Genomic DNA, 13,817 nt, shown 5'->3' with positions numbered 1-13,817 from the left:
GAGAGAGAGAGGAGGAAGCAGGCTCCCCACTGAGCAGAGAGCCCGATGTGGGGCTCAATCCCAGGACCCTGAGATCATGACCTGAGCCGAAGGCAGAGGCTTTAACCCACTGAGCCACCCAGGTGCCCCTGTGAGTTAGTTCTTAATGTAATAGTAATAGATGGTCTTTTTTTTTTTTTTTTAATCATTCCACTCTAGCTTAACCAGGAAAAATCATAAGTCTTAATTTATCATCACTTTATAAGATCCAAATATTACAGAAGATTTGTAACTCACTATAAATGTTAGGATAATACTGTAAGCCTGGGGTAGGAATGATACAAATTACTTTCTACAGAGACAAAAGAGAGCCATCTTCAGAAAGCTGGTCAGCCTCCTTGTCCACTGCAGAGGAGTTCCAGAGGTGAAAGGACACTGCTTTTGTGTTTTGTTTTATTTTGCTTTGGTCTTTGAGGATGGTAATGCCAATTATAATAAGTATGGAAAGTGTCAGAAGGAAGGATGGTGGACATAATATTATTAACACTTAACATCTCCTCACGTTCCTTCTAGTGTGATTTCATCTTTCAGAGGCCAAAAAGCTAAAAACCAAGTTCCCTAAAGCCTGGAGAACAGATATAATTTAAGTCTGGCAAATATAAGCATCTGTGTAACATCTGAAAGGTGGGATGTGACATGGAGGCCACCATCAAGTAGCCACGTTAAGAGATGAGTAAAATTCCATTTATCCTGATATACCTAAAATGTACTCATTTCAACAAGTAATTAATGTAAAAATTGTTAATAACCTGTTTTATACTTTTTTCACAGAAAGTCTGTAAACAATGGCATGTATTTTACCCCTTCTGCCATCCCGCATTTGGACAAACCCCTTTTCAAGCACTCAATTGCCACTTGTGTTTGTGACTGCATAGCTCTAGGGGTCAGTAAACTTTTTCTCTGAAAAGCCGGATAGAAATATATCAGGCTCTGGAGGTCACAGACAATTTCTACAGCACGGTCTTCTTTACCTTTGCTTTTGTGTTTAAGCAAATCTTTTAAAATGCAAAAGCGGCTCTTAGTTTATGGCCATAAAATGTAGGCCCCCCTCAGGCTGCAGTTTGGAGCCCTTCTCATGGTTCTTTAACTCCTGTGCTACATCCTTCCTGCGTGTGGAGAGGAGGAGGATCAAGAGGAGATTGTCTCCCTGCACCAAAACTCAGCTGAACCTATGCAGGGGATTGTTCTCATTCTCTAGAAAAGGACACTGAGGTCTAGAGAATTTGAGCAACTTTCCCAGGTCAAATAGCACGTAGTTGCCCAATTCCAAAGCTCATGCTTTTTGACACTGCATCATACCTACTTCGTTATTTTTTTTTAAATTTTTCATTCAAATTTAATTAGCCAACATATACTACACCATTAGTTTCAGATGCAGTGTTCTATAATTTATCAGTTGCGTATAACACCCAGTGCTTAACACATCATGTGCCCTCTTTAATGCCCATCACCCAGTTACCCCTTCCCCACACATCCTCTCCAGCAACCCTCAGTTTGTTTCCTATAGTTAAGAGTCTCTCCTGGTTTGTCTCCCTCTCTGATGACTTCCTCTTCAGTTTTCCCTCCCTTCCTTTATGATCCTCTGCACTGTTTCTTATATTCCACATGTGAGTGAAACCATATAATTGTCTTTCTCTGAATGACTTATTTCATGTAGCATAATACCCTCCAGTTCCACACATCCTGATGTAAATGGTAAGTATTCATCCCTTCTGATGGCTGCGTAATATTCCATTGTATGTATGATCCACATCTTTATCCGTTCATCTGTTGATGGACACCTCAGCTCCTTCCACAGTTTGGCTGTTGTGGACACTGTTGCTACGAACATTGGGGTACAGGTGCCACTTCAGATCACTACGTTTGTATCTTTGGAGTAAATACCTAGTAATGCAATTGCTGGGTCATAGGGTAACTCTATTTCTAATTTCTTGAGGAACCTCCTTATCGTTTTCCAGAGTGGCTGTACCACCCTGCATTCCCACCAATTGTGTAAGAGCGTTCCTCTTTCTCCTCATCCTCACCAACATTTGTTGTTTCCTGTCTTGTTAAGTTTAGCCATTCTGATTGGTGTGAGGTGGTATCTCATTGTGGTTTTGATTTGTGTTTCCCTGATGCCAAGTGATGTGGAGCATTTTTTCATATGTCTGTTGGCCATCTGGATGTCTTCTTTGGAGAAATGTCTGTTCAATACATTTTTCGTTATTAAGACTTTCTTTAGCTTGATTAATGGAACTTCGCTCATTCATTCATTTAGCTTATGAAAATTTACTGAATGAATAGTTGTGCAACATGTAAATAATGGGGACATTGCCCCTACCCCACATTAAAACTCATTTTTTTGAAAAGGCTTAAATTTCTTACCAACTTAATTTATGGGTCACAAAATGGAAAGGAAAATTGACAAATATTTGCTTACTTCAGTCAATACAGATGGCAAACCAGATAATTCAGGACTGATCCAGTTAACCCTCAATTGGCAGAGGTACAAACATTTTATGTTCTCACTCTATTTCTAAATCAAGATATTTTATTAGCTTCAGACATAATAAAGCAGTAATAAAATAGGTACAGAATGAAGCCCTAATGGCCTACATCTTAACTAATATAATAACAAAGTAGTCAATCCTTAGTTAGGCTGATATATTAGCATAGTTTCTTTCAGCATATTTACTTAGTTGCACAATTATTCACTCCAAAAACTTTTTACACACACACATATATATTTTTTCTTTTTGGGGGGCAGTAGCCCTCCAAAACTCTCTAGCTTTGCTAAGATACAAGTGGATCTCACTTATTCTTCTTCACAGAATTTAATAAAGTTTTATATTTTAAATTTATTTAACTTTGGACCAGCTCTCCACTACCAACCCCTCCTGGAACTGCAATTAAAATGGAAGCTGGATATTTCAGATGTTATTCATTAAAATCCCAAATACTGAAAGGATGTTTTTCCAAAGAAGACATGCAGATGGCCAACAGACACATGAAAAGATGCTCAACATCACTCATCATCAGTGAAATTCAAGTCAAAACCACAATAAAATATCATCTCACACCAGTCAGAATGGGTATTCTCAAAAGGACAAGAAATAACAATTGTTGGTGAGGGTGTGGAGAAAAGGGATTCCTCTTGCACTGTTAGTAGGAATGTAAATTGGTACAGCCACTGTGGAAAACAGTATGTAGGTTCCCCCAAAAATTGAAAATAGAAATACCATGAGATGGAAAATAGAAATACCATGAGATCTAGTAATGCCCCTTCTGGGTATTTACCCAAAGAACATGAAAACACTAATTCAAAAGGATACATGCATACCTGTGTTTATTGTAGCATTGTTTATAATAGACAAAATATGGAAACAACCTAAGTGACCATCGATAGGTAAATGGATAAAGAAGCTGTCTTACACACACACACACACACACAATGGAATATTACTCAGCCATACAAAGAACTTGCTATTTGTGACAACAGTGATTCATAAATGTATTAAGCATAAATGTATTATAGTTAGTGAATTAAGTCAGACAGGAAGATAAATACCATATGATTTTATTTAAATGTGGAATCTAGAAAACAAAACAAAAAAATAACAACAATAACAGAAAGAAAGACTCGTAAATATAAAGAACAAACTAGAGGTTACCAGAGGGGAAGGGGCCAGGGGATACACAAAACAGGTGAAGAGGATTAAGAGGTATACACTTCCAGTCATAAAATCAGTCATAGGGATGAAAAGTAGAATATAGGGAATGTAGTCAATAATATTGCAGTAACTTTGTGTGTCGTGTGGTGATAGATGGTAATTATACTTACCATGGTGAGGGTATCATAATGTAGATAATTGTCAAATCACTGTGTTGTGCTCCCGAAACTAATAATATTTGTGAGAACTATACTTCAATTAATTTTTTTAAATTTAAAAAGCCCCAAATAAACTTCTTTCCCTTTAATACCTATTCAACCCTTAAATCTGGAGTCAGTCTACACTGGAACATCTCCTCTGGGAGTCTGGATTATTTTATATTCATCTATATAACTCCACACCTTGCTTAAAACAGTGTTTTCTTTCTTTCTTTCTTTTTTTAAAGATTATATTTATTTATTTGACAGACAGAGATCACAAGTAGGCAGAGAGGCAGGCAGAGAGAGAGGGGGAAGCAGGCTCCCCACCGAGCAGAGAGCCCGATGCGGGGCTCCATCCCAGGACCCCGAGATCATGACCCAAGTTGAAGACAGAGGTTTTCACCCACTGAGCCACTCAGGTGCTCCCCAAAACAGTATTTTCTATATCACAAAACTAATAAATATGAATAAATAAAATATGTTTAAGGGAAGCCAGGAAGCCGAGGATGCTTTTTTCATTTTGATTTTTCTTTTCTTTTCTTTCTTTCTTTTGTTTTTTAGAGAGGGAGGCAGAGCAGGGTGATTGGGGGGAGCACAAGGAAAGGGAGAGAGAGAATCTTAAGTAGACTCCACACAGAGTGCACAGCTTGATAAAAGCCTCGATATCATAACCCTGAGATCATGACCTGGGTGGAAATCAAGAGTCAGACATTTAACTGGCTGAGCCACCCAGGTGCTGATTTCTCTTTTCAATTCATGTGACAAGCGATATTATTTTTGGTGTGGACTATTAATTTCCACTGTTACAACCAGCTATGCTGTCTGGTTGCTTCAAAGAGTTTGAATATGAGAACACCTCTCCTCTCTGGGAAGGGTTACAGATACGTTGGGTCGAGGACTGGGAACTTGAGGTATAACTCCATGAACTGTAGGGGTGTTTTTATAATATTTCTAGAACATGAATCCAAAATGAATAATTTTTTTCTGATACTGTCAAGACTAGCCCAAAACTTTTTTTTTTTCCCCTTGAATTAGGGGGGAAAAAAAGGAAGTGGGAATACTAGGAGGAAGAAATGATCCACTCTTCAGAGGCTCAGAGGGAAAGTTGTAAATCACTAAATGTCATTTTATCAAAAGATTGATTTTATTTTATCCAAGCTTTGGAATCATTTTCATTAGGAATAAAATGTCAGTGGTAATTTGAAAGGACTGGTACAATTTAACAATTAATAGTAGAATCAATGGTTGAACTGGTTGCCTTTCAAAAGTGTATAAACACACACACACATTTATGCTTGTATGTATGCATACATTTTTAAATTAAATACAGAGATGTATGTAACTATATACATGATATGCATATATATACGCAGACTCACGTATATGTGTGTATGTTGTATATATACATGGAGAGAGTTCTAGCAATTTAAATCATGTTTTCAGTATTCTCATCTACTTTGTAATGTAAGGAAGTTTGATAAAAATTCTAGTAGACTGCTTGGCCACGAACTTGTTTATTTTTCATGCATATTTATTGAACTAACACATTTAAGGAAATATCTTCAGGTTCTTCAGCCTATTCAATTTTTCTTTTTAATTATACAGTAAAAATGCTTACAAACATTTTGCAATGTCAATTGAGAGTCTCCATGTAAGTCTCAGCCTCTCACATTAATACGTAAAGTGTACCGCTGCTTCCTCTTCTGCATATCTGTCAACATCAACACTTTCATGGATATTGAAAAGGGTATAGATTGAGGAAAGAGTTTCCACTACGCTGAATTTTTTTTTTGGATTATTTTTACTTACTGAGACTTATCATTGAACTTGGTTGCTAACTGATGTGACATTGCTTAGATCTGTAAGCTACATAAAAAAGGTTTTCAAAGAACATCCCCAAGGAATAAAATAGGTAGGTATGAAAGTAGGTATAAAACAGGAAGGTACTTTTCTGGATTTGAATCCTGGGTCATCCTTTTTTCAATTGGGAAAGTTATATAACCTTTCTCTACATTTTTTTTTTTTTTTAAGATGTTACTTTTTTTTTTTTTTTTTTTTTTTTTTTTTTTTGACACAGAGAGAGAGAGACAATGAGAGAGGGAACACAAGAAGGGAGAGTGGGAGAGAGAGAAGCAGTCTTCCTGCTGAGCAGGGAGCCTGATACCGGGCTAAATCCCAGGACTCTGGGATCATGACCTGAGCCAAAGGCAGATACTTAACAACTGAGCCACCCAGGTGCCCCCTTTCTTGATGGTTCTAAATCTCCCTAAAATTATTGTGAGGATCAGCACAAATAATGTCATATATAACATCACCTAGTACAAAAAAAGAAGTGGATATTCATCTTTGTGTTGTTACTGGGGAAAAGTATGATTGTAGGAGTAGGAAATGACATTTAAATCTATAAGTATAGGGAAGTTCTTTTTTTGTAGCAAACATGGACGTTTTGTATTGTACTAAGCCACAATAGAAGTGAAATAAGTTTGTTAGTATGGGATTAATTTAAATACAGCACCATCAACTATGAGAATAGCCAGCACTGTTAAACAGGGACAGGGCCAATTTTGCAGAGCACTGAGAACTCTCTGCCTCTTGTAATTATAAAGATAATTCAAAAAAAAACTATCTGCATTTGCATTCTAGTAATACTCGTGTTTTTGTAAGTTCACAATGTGTGTCCATAAATTTAAGGAGAAGCTTAATAAAATGATTAGCACAGACTATAAAGCCACCAGTGGTATGCGGCACTTGGCACTGGAGATAAGGAACAAATAAATACTCAGGTGTTGTAAGTCTGTTATTAAACCACTGGTAGCATGACCATGGTAGGAACATTTATACCAAGGCAATCGGCAAATGCTACATACAGATCTGGGGTTCCCTCCATCCATCCCAAAGACCTGGTTTACCAATACATTACTGATGAACTGCTGAGGTAGACCCATATATCTTTAACTGCCAGCTTTACTACTTCACAGTTTATAGCCTTTAGTTATAAATAAAAATAAATAATAATATAAATAAATAACAACTAAAATAAAAAATAAAAAGTTATTTTGCTTTCTCTCCTGCAATTTCCTAATCTCAAAAAAGATATAATTATTTCTTTGTCCTAAGGTTGTTTTGAAGATTAACTGAGTTAACTTACGTAATACATACTCTGTAAATGGTAGTTTATATTAAGAAGCTAAAATCATCAAAGAGACAACAATGAAGAGAAACTCAGAAACCGAAAGTAAATGCAGAACTTTCTGAGAACAGTGGTTTTTGCTTTATTAACAGGTGTCATGAAGCAAGTGATTTGAAATATATAATAGAGAAGAAATCCACGAGACTTGGGGCTTCACTCACCACGAAGAGATTGTCGTGTGCTTTTCCACTCTCTCCAAAAGGTGAGATAACAGAACCAGTCCCGACAGAAGTGCTTTCTTGGTTAGTCTGTTGCTCTGGGACTGGCTCATACAAGCTGTCCATGGAGCCTTCCTGCAATAAAAGAGATTTATAAGGCACAAAATAATAAAATATTTTCCTTGAAAAGTCTTTTTTTTTTTTTTTTTTTAAGACTTATTTATTTTAGAGAGCAAGTGAGCACGCAGGCAGAGGGAGGGAGAGAGGGAGAGAATCCCAAGGAGACTCCCCACTGGGCATGAGGCTGGATGTCAAGCTCCATCTCAAGACCCTGAGATCACAACCCGAGCTGAAGTCAAGAGTCAGCTGCCCACCTGACCAAGCCACCCAGGCGTCCCTCCTTGAACAGCCTTCGAACCCATCTACCCACTTGCGTAAAGTATCCTATCTAAATCATCCTGGGCATAGAGACTAAGAGGTAATGGTACGCCATTTTACATCAGTGAACAAGGCAGTAAAGGAAGGCATTCTCACCGCTGACTTCAGAGCCCGCAATTCAAACAAGACTCAAGTGTTGGGGAGCAACGCACAAAATGAGGCAGTTTCTCAAGAAGCGTGATGAATTCATCCAGGTCAAGGTACGACCAAATGAAGGCCGATTTGGACAGCATTACACCGTGTTGGCTCTCAGGTCACAGATTTTAGAGACACACATCCCTCTAATTAGTCCCATGCCCTTGTAGGAGAAACACAATCTGTTGTACTTCTTCCTTAACAGTGAAGCAGCAGTTTCATCCACGTTACAGAGGCACCATCAGGGCAAAATGAAAACACAGGACACGCTTTGAAGTAGCAAAAGTATTTCACAAACATGATAAAGGCTTTGACATTAATGTTTACAGTATTTATATTAATAAATAATATTATTTACTTGTTTTTATTCTTTTACAGAATAATGAATTTTACACTGAATGGTTTGCACTTAAAGCCATTATGAACTATACTGTAAATTTTCTTTGTATTTGGGAAGCCAACTTACTAACTGAACAGACTTGTATTTTCTCGTTTTGAGACAAAATTGTTCTAGTTGTGATGTCATCTGGAAGAGAGGTAGATAGTATATGGAAATTTCTTTAGTGACTAGGGATGCTGATAATGGTGTCATTAATATAAGTGTCTGCTGGATTACGAAAAAGTTTTCTTGCTTGAAAGGATAATAAAAACTATAGTGTGGTACTGAAAATGTTCTCATCCTTAAAAATGATTTTTTAAATATATAAGCTAAGATTGAATTATATTTGCATCATCTACCTTTAGAACTTTAAACTAAAATGCTCTACAGTTTTATATTTTAAACAACCTCTCCTCAAAACACATAGCAAATTATTGGGAAAATTAAAAAGACTTAAGTAAGAACTAAGTCGCGTATGCTCTAAGGTACCTAAACGTGTAAGGAGACTGAAAATCGAACGGAAACACAGTGCGGTGGGTGACTGTAAAGCTTTGAACCTGTTGGGTGCCCATCCACAAACAGGTAGTAGTGACCAGATTTGGGGCTCTGTGGGGTAACGTGCAGTAGACATCAACCACATAAAGCAACTCCATGCTGAAATCCAGGGGCTACAGCAAAACTCATAGTTAGAAAGGAGGCTGGGAAAAAAGCTCCTTCCAATAGCTGCTGGGGCCCTCAGAAGAGTGAAATTTATCAACACAGCCAGCAAAATGGGACCCAAAACAAGCAAGCAGCCAGCTGGTGCAGTCACTGGCTCAGTCATACACCAACTATCACTTTGGGATAAATTCCCAGACCACGGATGCATGGGTGGCTCAGTCAGTTAAGCATCTGCCTTAGGCTCAGATCATGATTCTGGGATCCTGGGATCGAGTCTCCCATCGGGCTCTCTGCTCAGTGGGGTAGAGTCTACTTCTCCCTCTGCCTATGCTCCCCCTGCTTGTGCTCACTCTCTCTCTCTCAATCTCTGACAAATAAATAAATAAAATCTTTAAAAAAAAATGTTAAAAAAAAAAAAAAAGATCCCTGGACCAGCAATATAAGTCTTCGCTCTAACCTGGAGCCTCAGAGAGACTTGAGGTCTCTGCCTCACAACCAAATGGGGAAAGGTGAAGAGGGCAGAGAGGAAAGAGAAAGAGGGGGAAGAGGGTGTAGGTTGAGGGGAGAGGTGGGTGAGGGAGAGGCAGTGACAGAGACACAGAGAGAGAGAACAGAAAGAGTTTTAGCATTCAACATTAACCAAAACACATGAGGGGATTAAATGCTGAGAAAGAGAGCCAACTGAACTGACAATCTGAAAATCAAGCCATTTCATTCCAGATAAAATTAAAATCAAAATGGATGGAGAAACAGTTTAAGAAAGAATGTGATCTTCATACAGTAAAATAAAAAAGTAATATCCAACTATAAATAATCTATGATGAAACCAAATAGGCAGCAATGAAACAAGTATCATTAAAGAGCAACAAAAATAAACAATTACAACATCTTGAGAATGAATAATATAATCAAATAAATTTATATGAAAAAAAATAAGAAATGAGGATTAACTCTAGACCTGAGTCTAAAAATCTGAAAAAGATTAAGGAATACTGAAGAGTGTACCCATGGTGCAGCATATAAGAATAAATAGAAAACATATGGTACATTCAGGTAGAAGTGTGGTGGGATATGACAAAATAAGATTAACAGGAATTCTAGAAAAATAAAATGACAGAATTTTCCTGTCAATTAAAGAAAAACCTCTCTGCTCAGCAGGGAGTCGGCTTTCCTTCCTCTCTCTCACTGCCTGCCTCTCTGCCTACTTGTGATCTGTCTGTCAAATAAATAAATAAAATCTTGAAAAAAAAACAAAACTATAGACCAATTTTACTTATAACATAGTTTTAAGAAATTCTAAAGGAAATGCACACATTTAAATTTAATTAAATTTAGTAGCCTCCATAAAAATACACCATGGTCAATCAGTATTTAATATGGAAATACAAGGGTGTTTCAACATTTAGATGTCTTTTTAAAATATTTAACAGAAAATTTACTATTTCAATAAATTTGAAAAATTTCTTATTCATCTGTGATAAAATCTTAGCAAATTAGGAAAAGACAGGATTTCCTTAATCTCACTAGGATTATTAATCAAAAGCCTCAGAAAGACTCAATTAGGAGTAACTACATGAATGTGAGAAACAAGTTTGAGGTACCTACTGTTACAGCATTCTGACTGTAATGTAACAGAAGAGAGAGAAAACTTGAGAATGATATAATTACTAAAGAAGAGAAAAACTTACAGATTATCTGTGTGAGAAATCTAAGAAAAAAACATAGACTATCAGAATTTTTTAAATTCAGCAAAATTGTTTACTTGCAATATCAGTATCAAGAAGTCGATAATGCATCTATAAATCAGCAGAAACAAATTAGGGACAAATAATCACAATGGCAACCAAAATTCTTAGACCCCTAGCAGTAAATTTAGTAAAAGATGTGCATGAATTTTATAGAGCAAATCATAAAATATATTAATAGTCCATAGGAGTAAACTTGAATAAATGAAAAGCTACACATATTTGTGGGTGGGAGGACTCAACTCCATAATTAAGTCAATTTCCCCTAAAGATGATGTGAGATTAAATCTGTTTTAACCAAGATCGTATCAAAGGTTTTCATATTATTTGAAATTTACCTAGAAGCACAAAGACTTAAGAAGTCCAAATTTTGAAGAAGGACAAAGAGAGGGTATTCTGTTGAGTAAGATATCTCCCTTAGCGTTAGAATTACCTTAATAGGTATATAAAAGAATGGGTATAAGGAAAGGGGTAGAGAGAAACCAAAGGGATAGAATAAAGTCCAAATAAAATAGAAGCAGCATTATTACAGATCACTGAAGAAATGGTGCAGGGATAATTGATTTGTAACCTTACTGGGTTACAAAGTCATGTTAAACTCAATAACTATGTGATGAGCTCAACAAGAAAATCATCCTGCTTCTAATGAGCAAGTCTTCTAAAAGCCTTATCACAATGTTAAAACCGTAAGAAAAATTCTGGAGTCAGAGTGGCATACATAAAAGGATATCCCTGCCTCCCTTTTGAAAGACCCCATCTCGAGTTTATAGATCCAAAATAATAGCAATCACCTTTAATGGATTATTTATAGGATCCTTGGTTCAGAATGGGTAGTTCATTAAGTTTGCTTTATATTTCTCTTAAAAACCCCATTTACTAAAAGATTTACAATTTCCCCCTCCACTTAAATAAGAGAATGTTTAACTCTTTCTCTGGCTTTCTTTAGTGGTAATCTTTACACGGTCCTTAATATTTAAAGCCACCTCCTTCCCACAGAATTAAAGATCAATATATAAATATACACCTCTATTTTGTGATTATGAAATTGTTCTTTCCACTAAATCAGTGATTTTTATTCTCTTTATTTTAAATGCCTGTCCCATATGTTCACATTCCTACAGGCACAGATAAAATATGTTTTGAATTATGCACAAATTCCTGGCGAAAGCTGTAACCCCACCCCGTTTTCGCAGCTCATAACAGCACAGTAGGGTGTCACAACACCCTGGTGGAGAGCCCATACACTGAGCAATTTTATTTATTTAGCCCACAGGAAGAAATAAAAAGCACCTAAAATAGTTTTGAGGTTTTTCCAAGTAACTTGCGGACATTTTATTATGAGAGCAATTAATTTTGACAAACTTTGGAATGCTTGAACAAAATATTTCCGTGTTCAGGATGGTTCCGTCTAATCAAATATGTTTCCAAACAAGGAATTGTTTAAGGACAACTTTAAAACATCGAAAAGCGTTGCAGTCAGAGTGAGTCCACGCGGCATGGCTTTGAAGCAATCCTTTTGGAGTACATGCCCCTCTCCCTATATTACAGAGAAAGACAATGATGCTCCTTAGATGGTTAGATGGCTTCCATCGCAGGATTAGGAACGTCTGCCACCCTCTGCTGAGCCACGCTATGTTATAGAAACATTAGCATACTGATTATAGAGCCATTCGGAGTGATTCTGGAATGCAGTCGTCTCTGCTACAACACTGCCTATTTCCATGGGAAGTATATTCATATAAATCCCATATAGCTCTTTTAGATCGACTAGAAAAGAATGCACAATACCACTTAAATCACCTGAAATGGGATTTCTCCAGTCAGATTTATATGGCACAAAGCGAAGTTGAGCACCGGCAATTATTTTGTAAATTGGGACTATAGAGGCAATCAGAACTCCATGATTCAGCCTGCCACAACTCACAGCTGCATTTTATTTTTCAAGATGTGCCAAGATTAAATCCCTTATCTTGGCTTAAAACGCCTCCTGTTTAGGTATTACAACCTATGTCAGCACCATCTCCCGCACTTATGTTAATCTTATTTGCAATTTGGAAGGAAAACAAACATCAAAGTAAACCATTTTATTCCCACAAATGACAGGGATCTCCCATCCACATCTTGAAAAACCAACAAATAGGCATAATGTCCTGCTATAAACACAGAGAGAAATGAATAAAATTATTTTTGAAATCCATTTTTAGCATTGGCAGATGGTCACAGTTGCAGGTTAGAGTTATAAAGTATTTCCAGATCTATGACTACCTGCTAACTTTCACTGATCCACTTCAGGCTAAACTAAAAAAAAAAAAAAAAAAAAAAAAAAAAATAGCAATAATGTAAAAAAGAATTTGAGAAGTGCTCATACCCTTGAATGAGCACATCTGCGGGACTGGAATAATCTATTGTACCTCACATTTACAGTACTGTGTAACTCGGGAAGCTGCCTCCATGGTAGCTTAACAAAGCCAACATTAAACGGAATTCATTACTCACACAGTAAAGAAGAAATTTTGATTCCTAGGATGTCTCAAAGCAAAGCAAGTAACCCAAATGCAGCATATTTTGCAAAAATTTTTCTCATATTTACAATAAATAGAAGAAAATACTTCCTCAAAAATACTGTTTACAGATCATTCTTAGAAATTCAGCATAAAAAGACATTCAGCATCAAAATGTTAAATAACTAGTCATTTTTAAAATAAATATACATATGTATACGTATATATGTATATATAGTTAAGTTACTTGCGTCTGAATAGAGTTGGCTTAAGTGCTTTAATAAAAACATCCTTTTCCTCTTTTTGATGTGGACTTTTTTATGAGACCCTAAATGTATCAGTTAATTACCACATAGGAGGTTTAGAGTATACCTGAACTCCATTCCTTTTCATTGATACAGTAAAATAAAAATGAGGATGTCAATGGTGCATGTAAAGAAACTCACCAGTGAAAAGCAGAAGAGGTTCATTCTGGTAGGCTCCAGTCCCTTGTTGCTGTGCCTACGAGAATATGATCACCCCTTGTAGCTCTCTCTTGGCTTCGCAGCTGTAGGGGCAGTTCTCATGGGAGATGATTACAGAGTAAAATCCCTGCCATAATCCCGAGGATTCAGAGACCAGGATCAAATGAGATAAGTCTTTATTGAACGAACAATTTTCTAAATTAATGAGGAAGTCTGACTACTCAAATGAGAGGATGAGACGTACCATGTTCTGTGTAA

The 13,817-nt window shown here is 36.7% G+C and overlaps 1 protein-coding gene across 1 annotated transcript in view; it reads right to left on the bottom strand.

Moving 5' to 3' along the window:
* Window positions 1–13,593, bottom strand: part of LOC116879629 (putative uncharacterized protein ENSP00000383407) — a 74,857-nt gene extending 61,264 nt beyond the window's left edge. Inside the window, exons 1-2 of the mRNA XM_032877987.1 lie at window positions 13,542–13,593; window positions 7,241–7,372 (exon numbers count right to left, since the gene is read on the bottom strand). Coding sequence (XP_032733878.1) covers window positions 7,241–7,372; window positions 13,542–13,565 — 156 coding nt within the window. The 5' untranslated portion in view covers window positions 13,566–13,593. The remainder of the gene's footprint in view (window positions 1–7,240; window positions 7,373–13,541) is intronic.
* Window positions 13,594–13,817: the final 224 nt, after the last annotated feature.

The sequence above is a fragment of the Lontra canadensis genome, unplaced genomic scaffold (assembly GCF_010015895.1).
Source record: "Lontra canadensis isolate GAN:19392208 unplaced genomic scaffold, GSC_riverotter_1.0 scaffold62, whole genome shotgun sequence".
In the NCBI taxonomy this organism is placed as follows: Eukaryota; Metazoa; Chordata; class Mammalia; order Carnivora; family Mustelidae; genus Lontra; species Lontra canadensis.
Note: the sequence above shows the minus strand (reverse complement) of the source record. Positions and strands in the feature narration are given on the sequence as shown.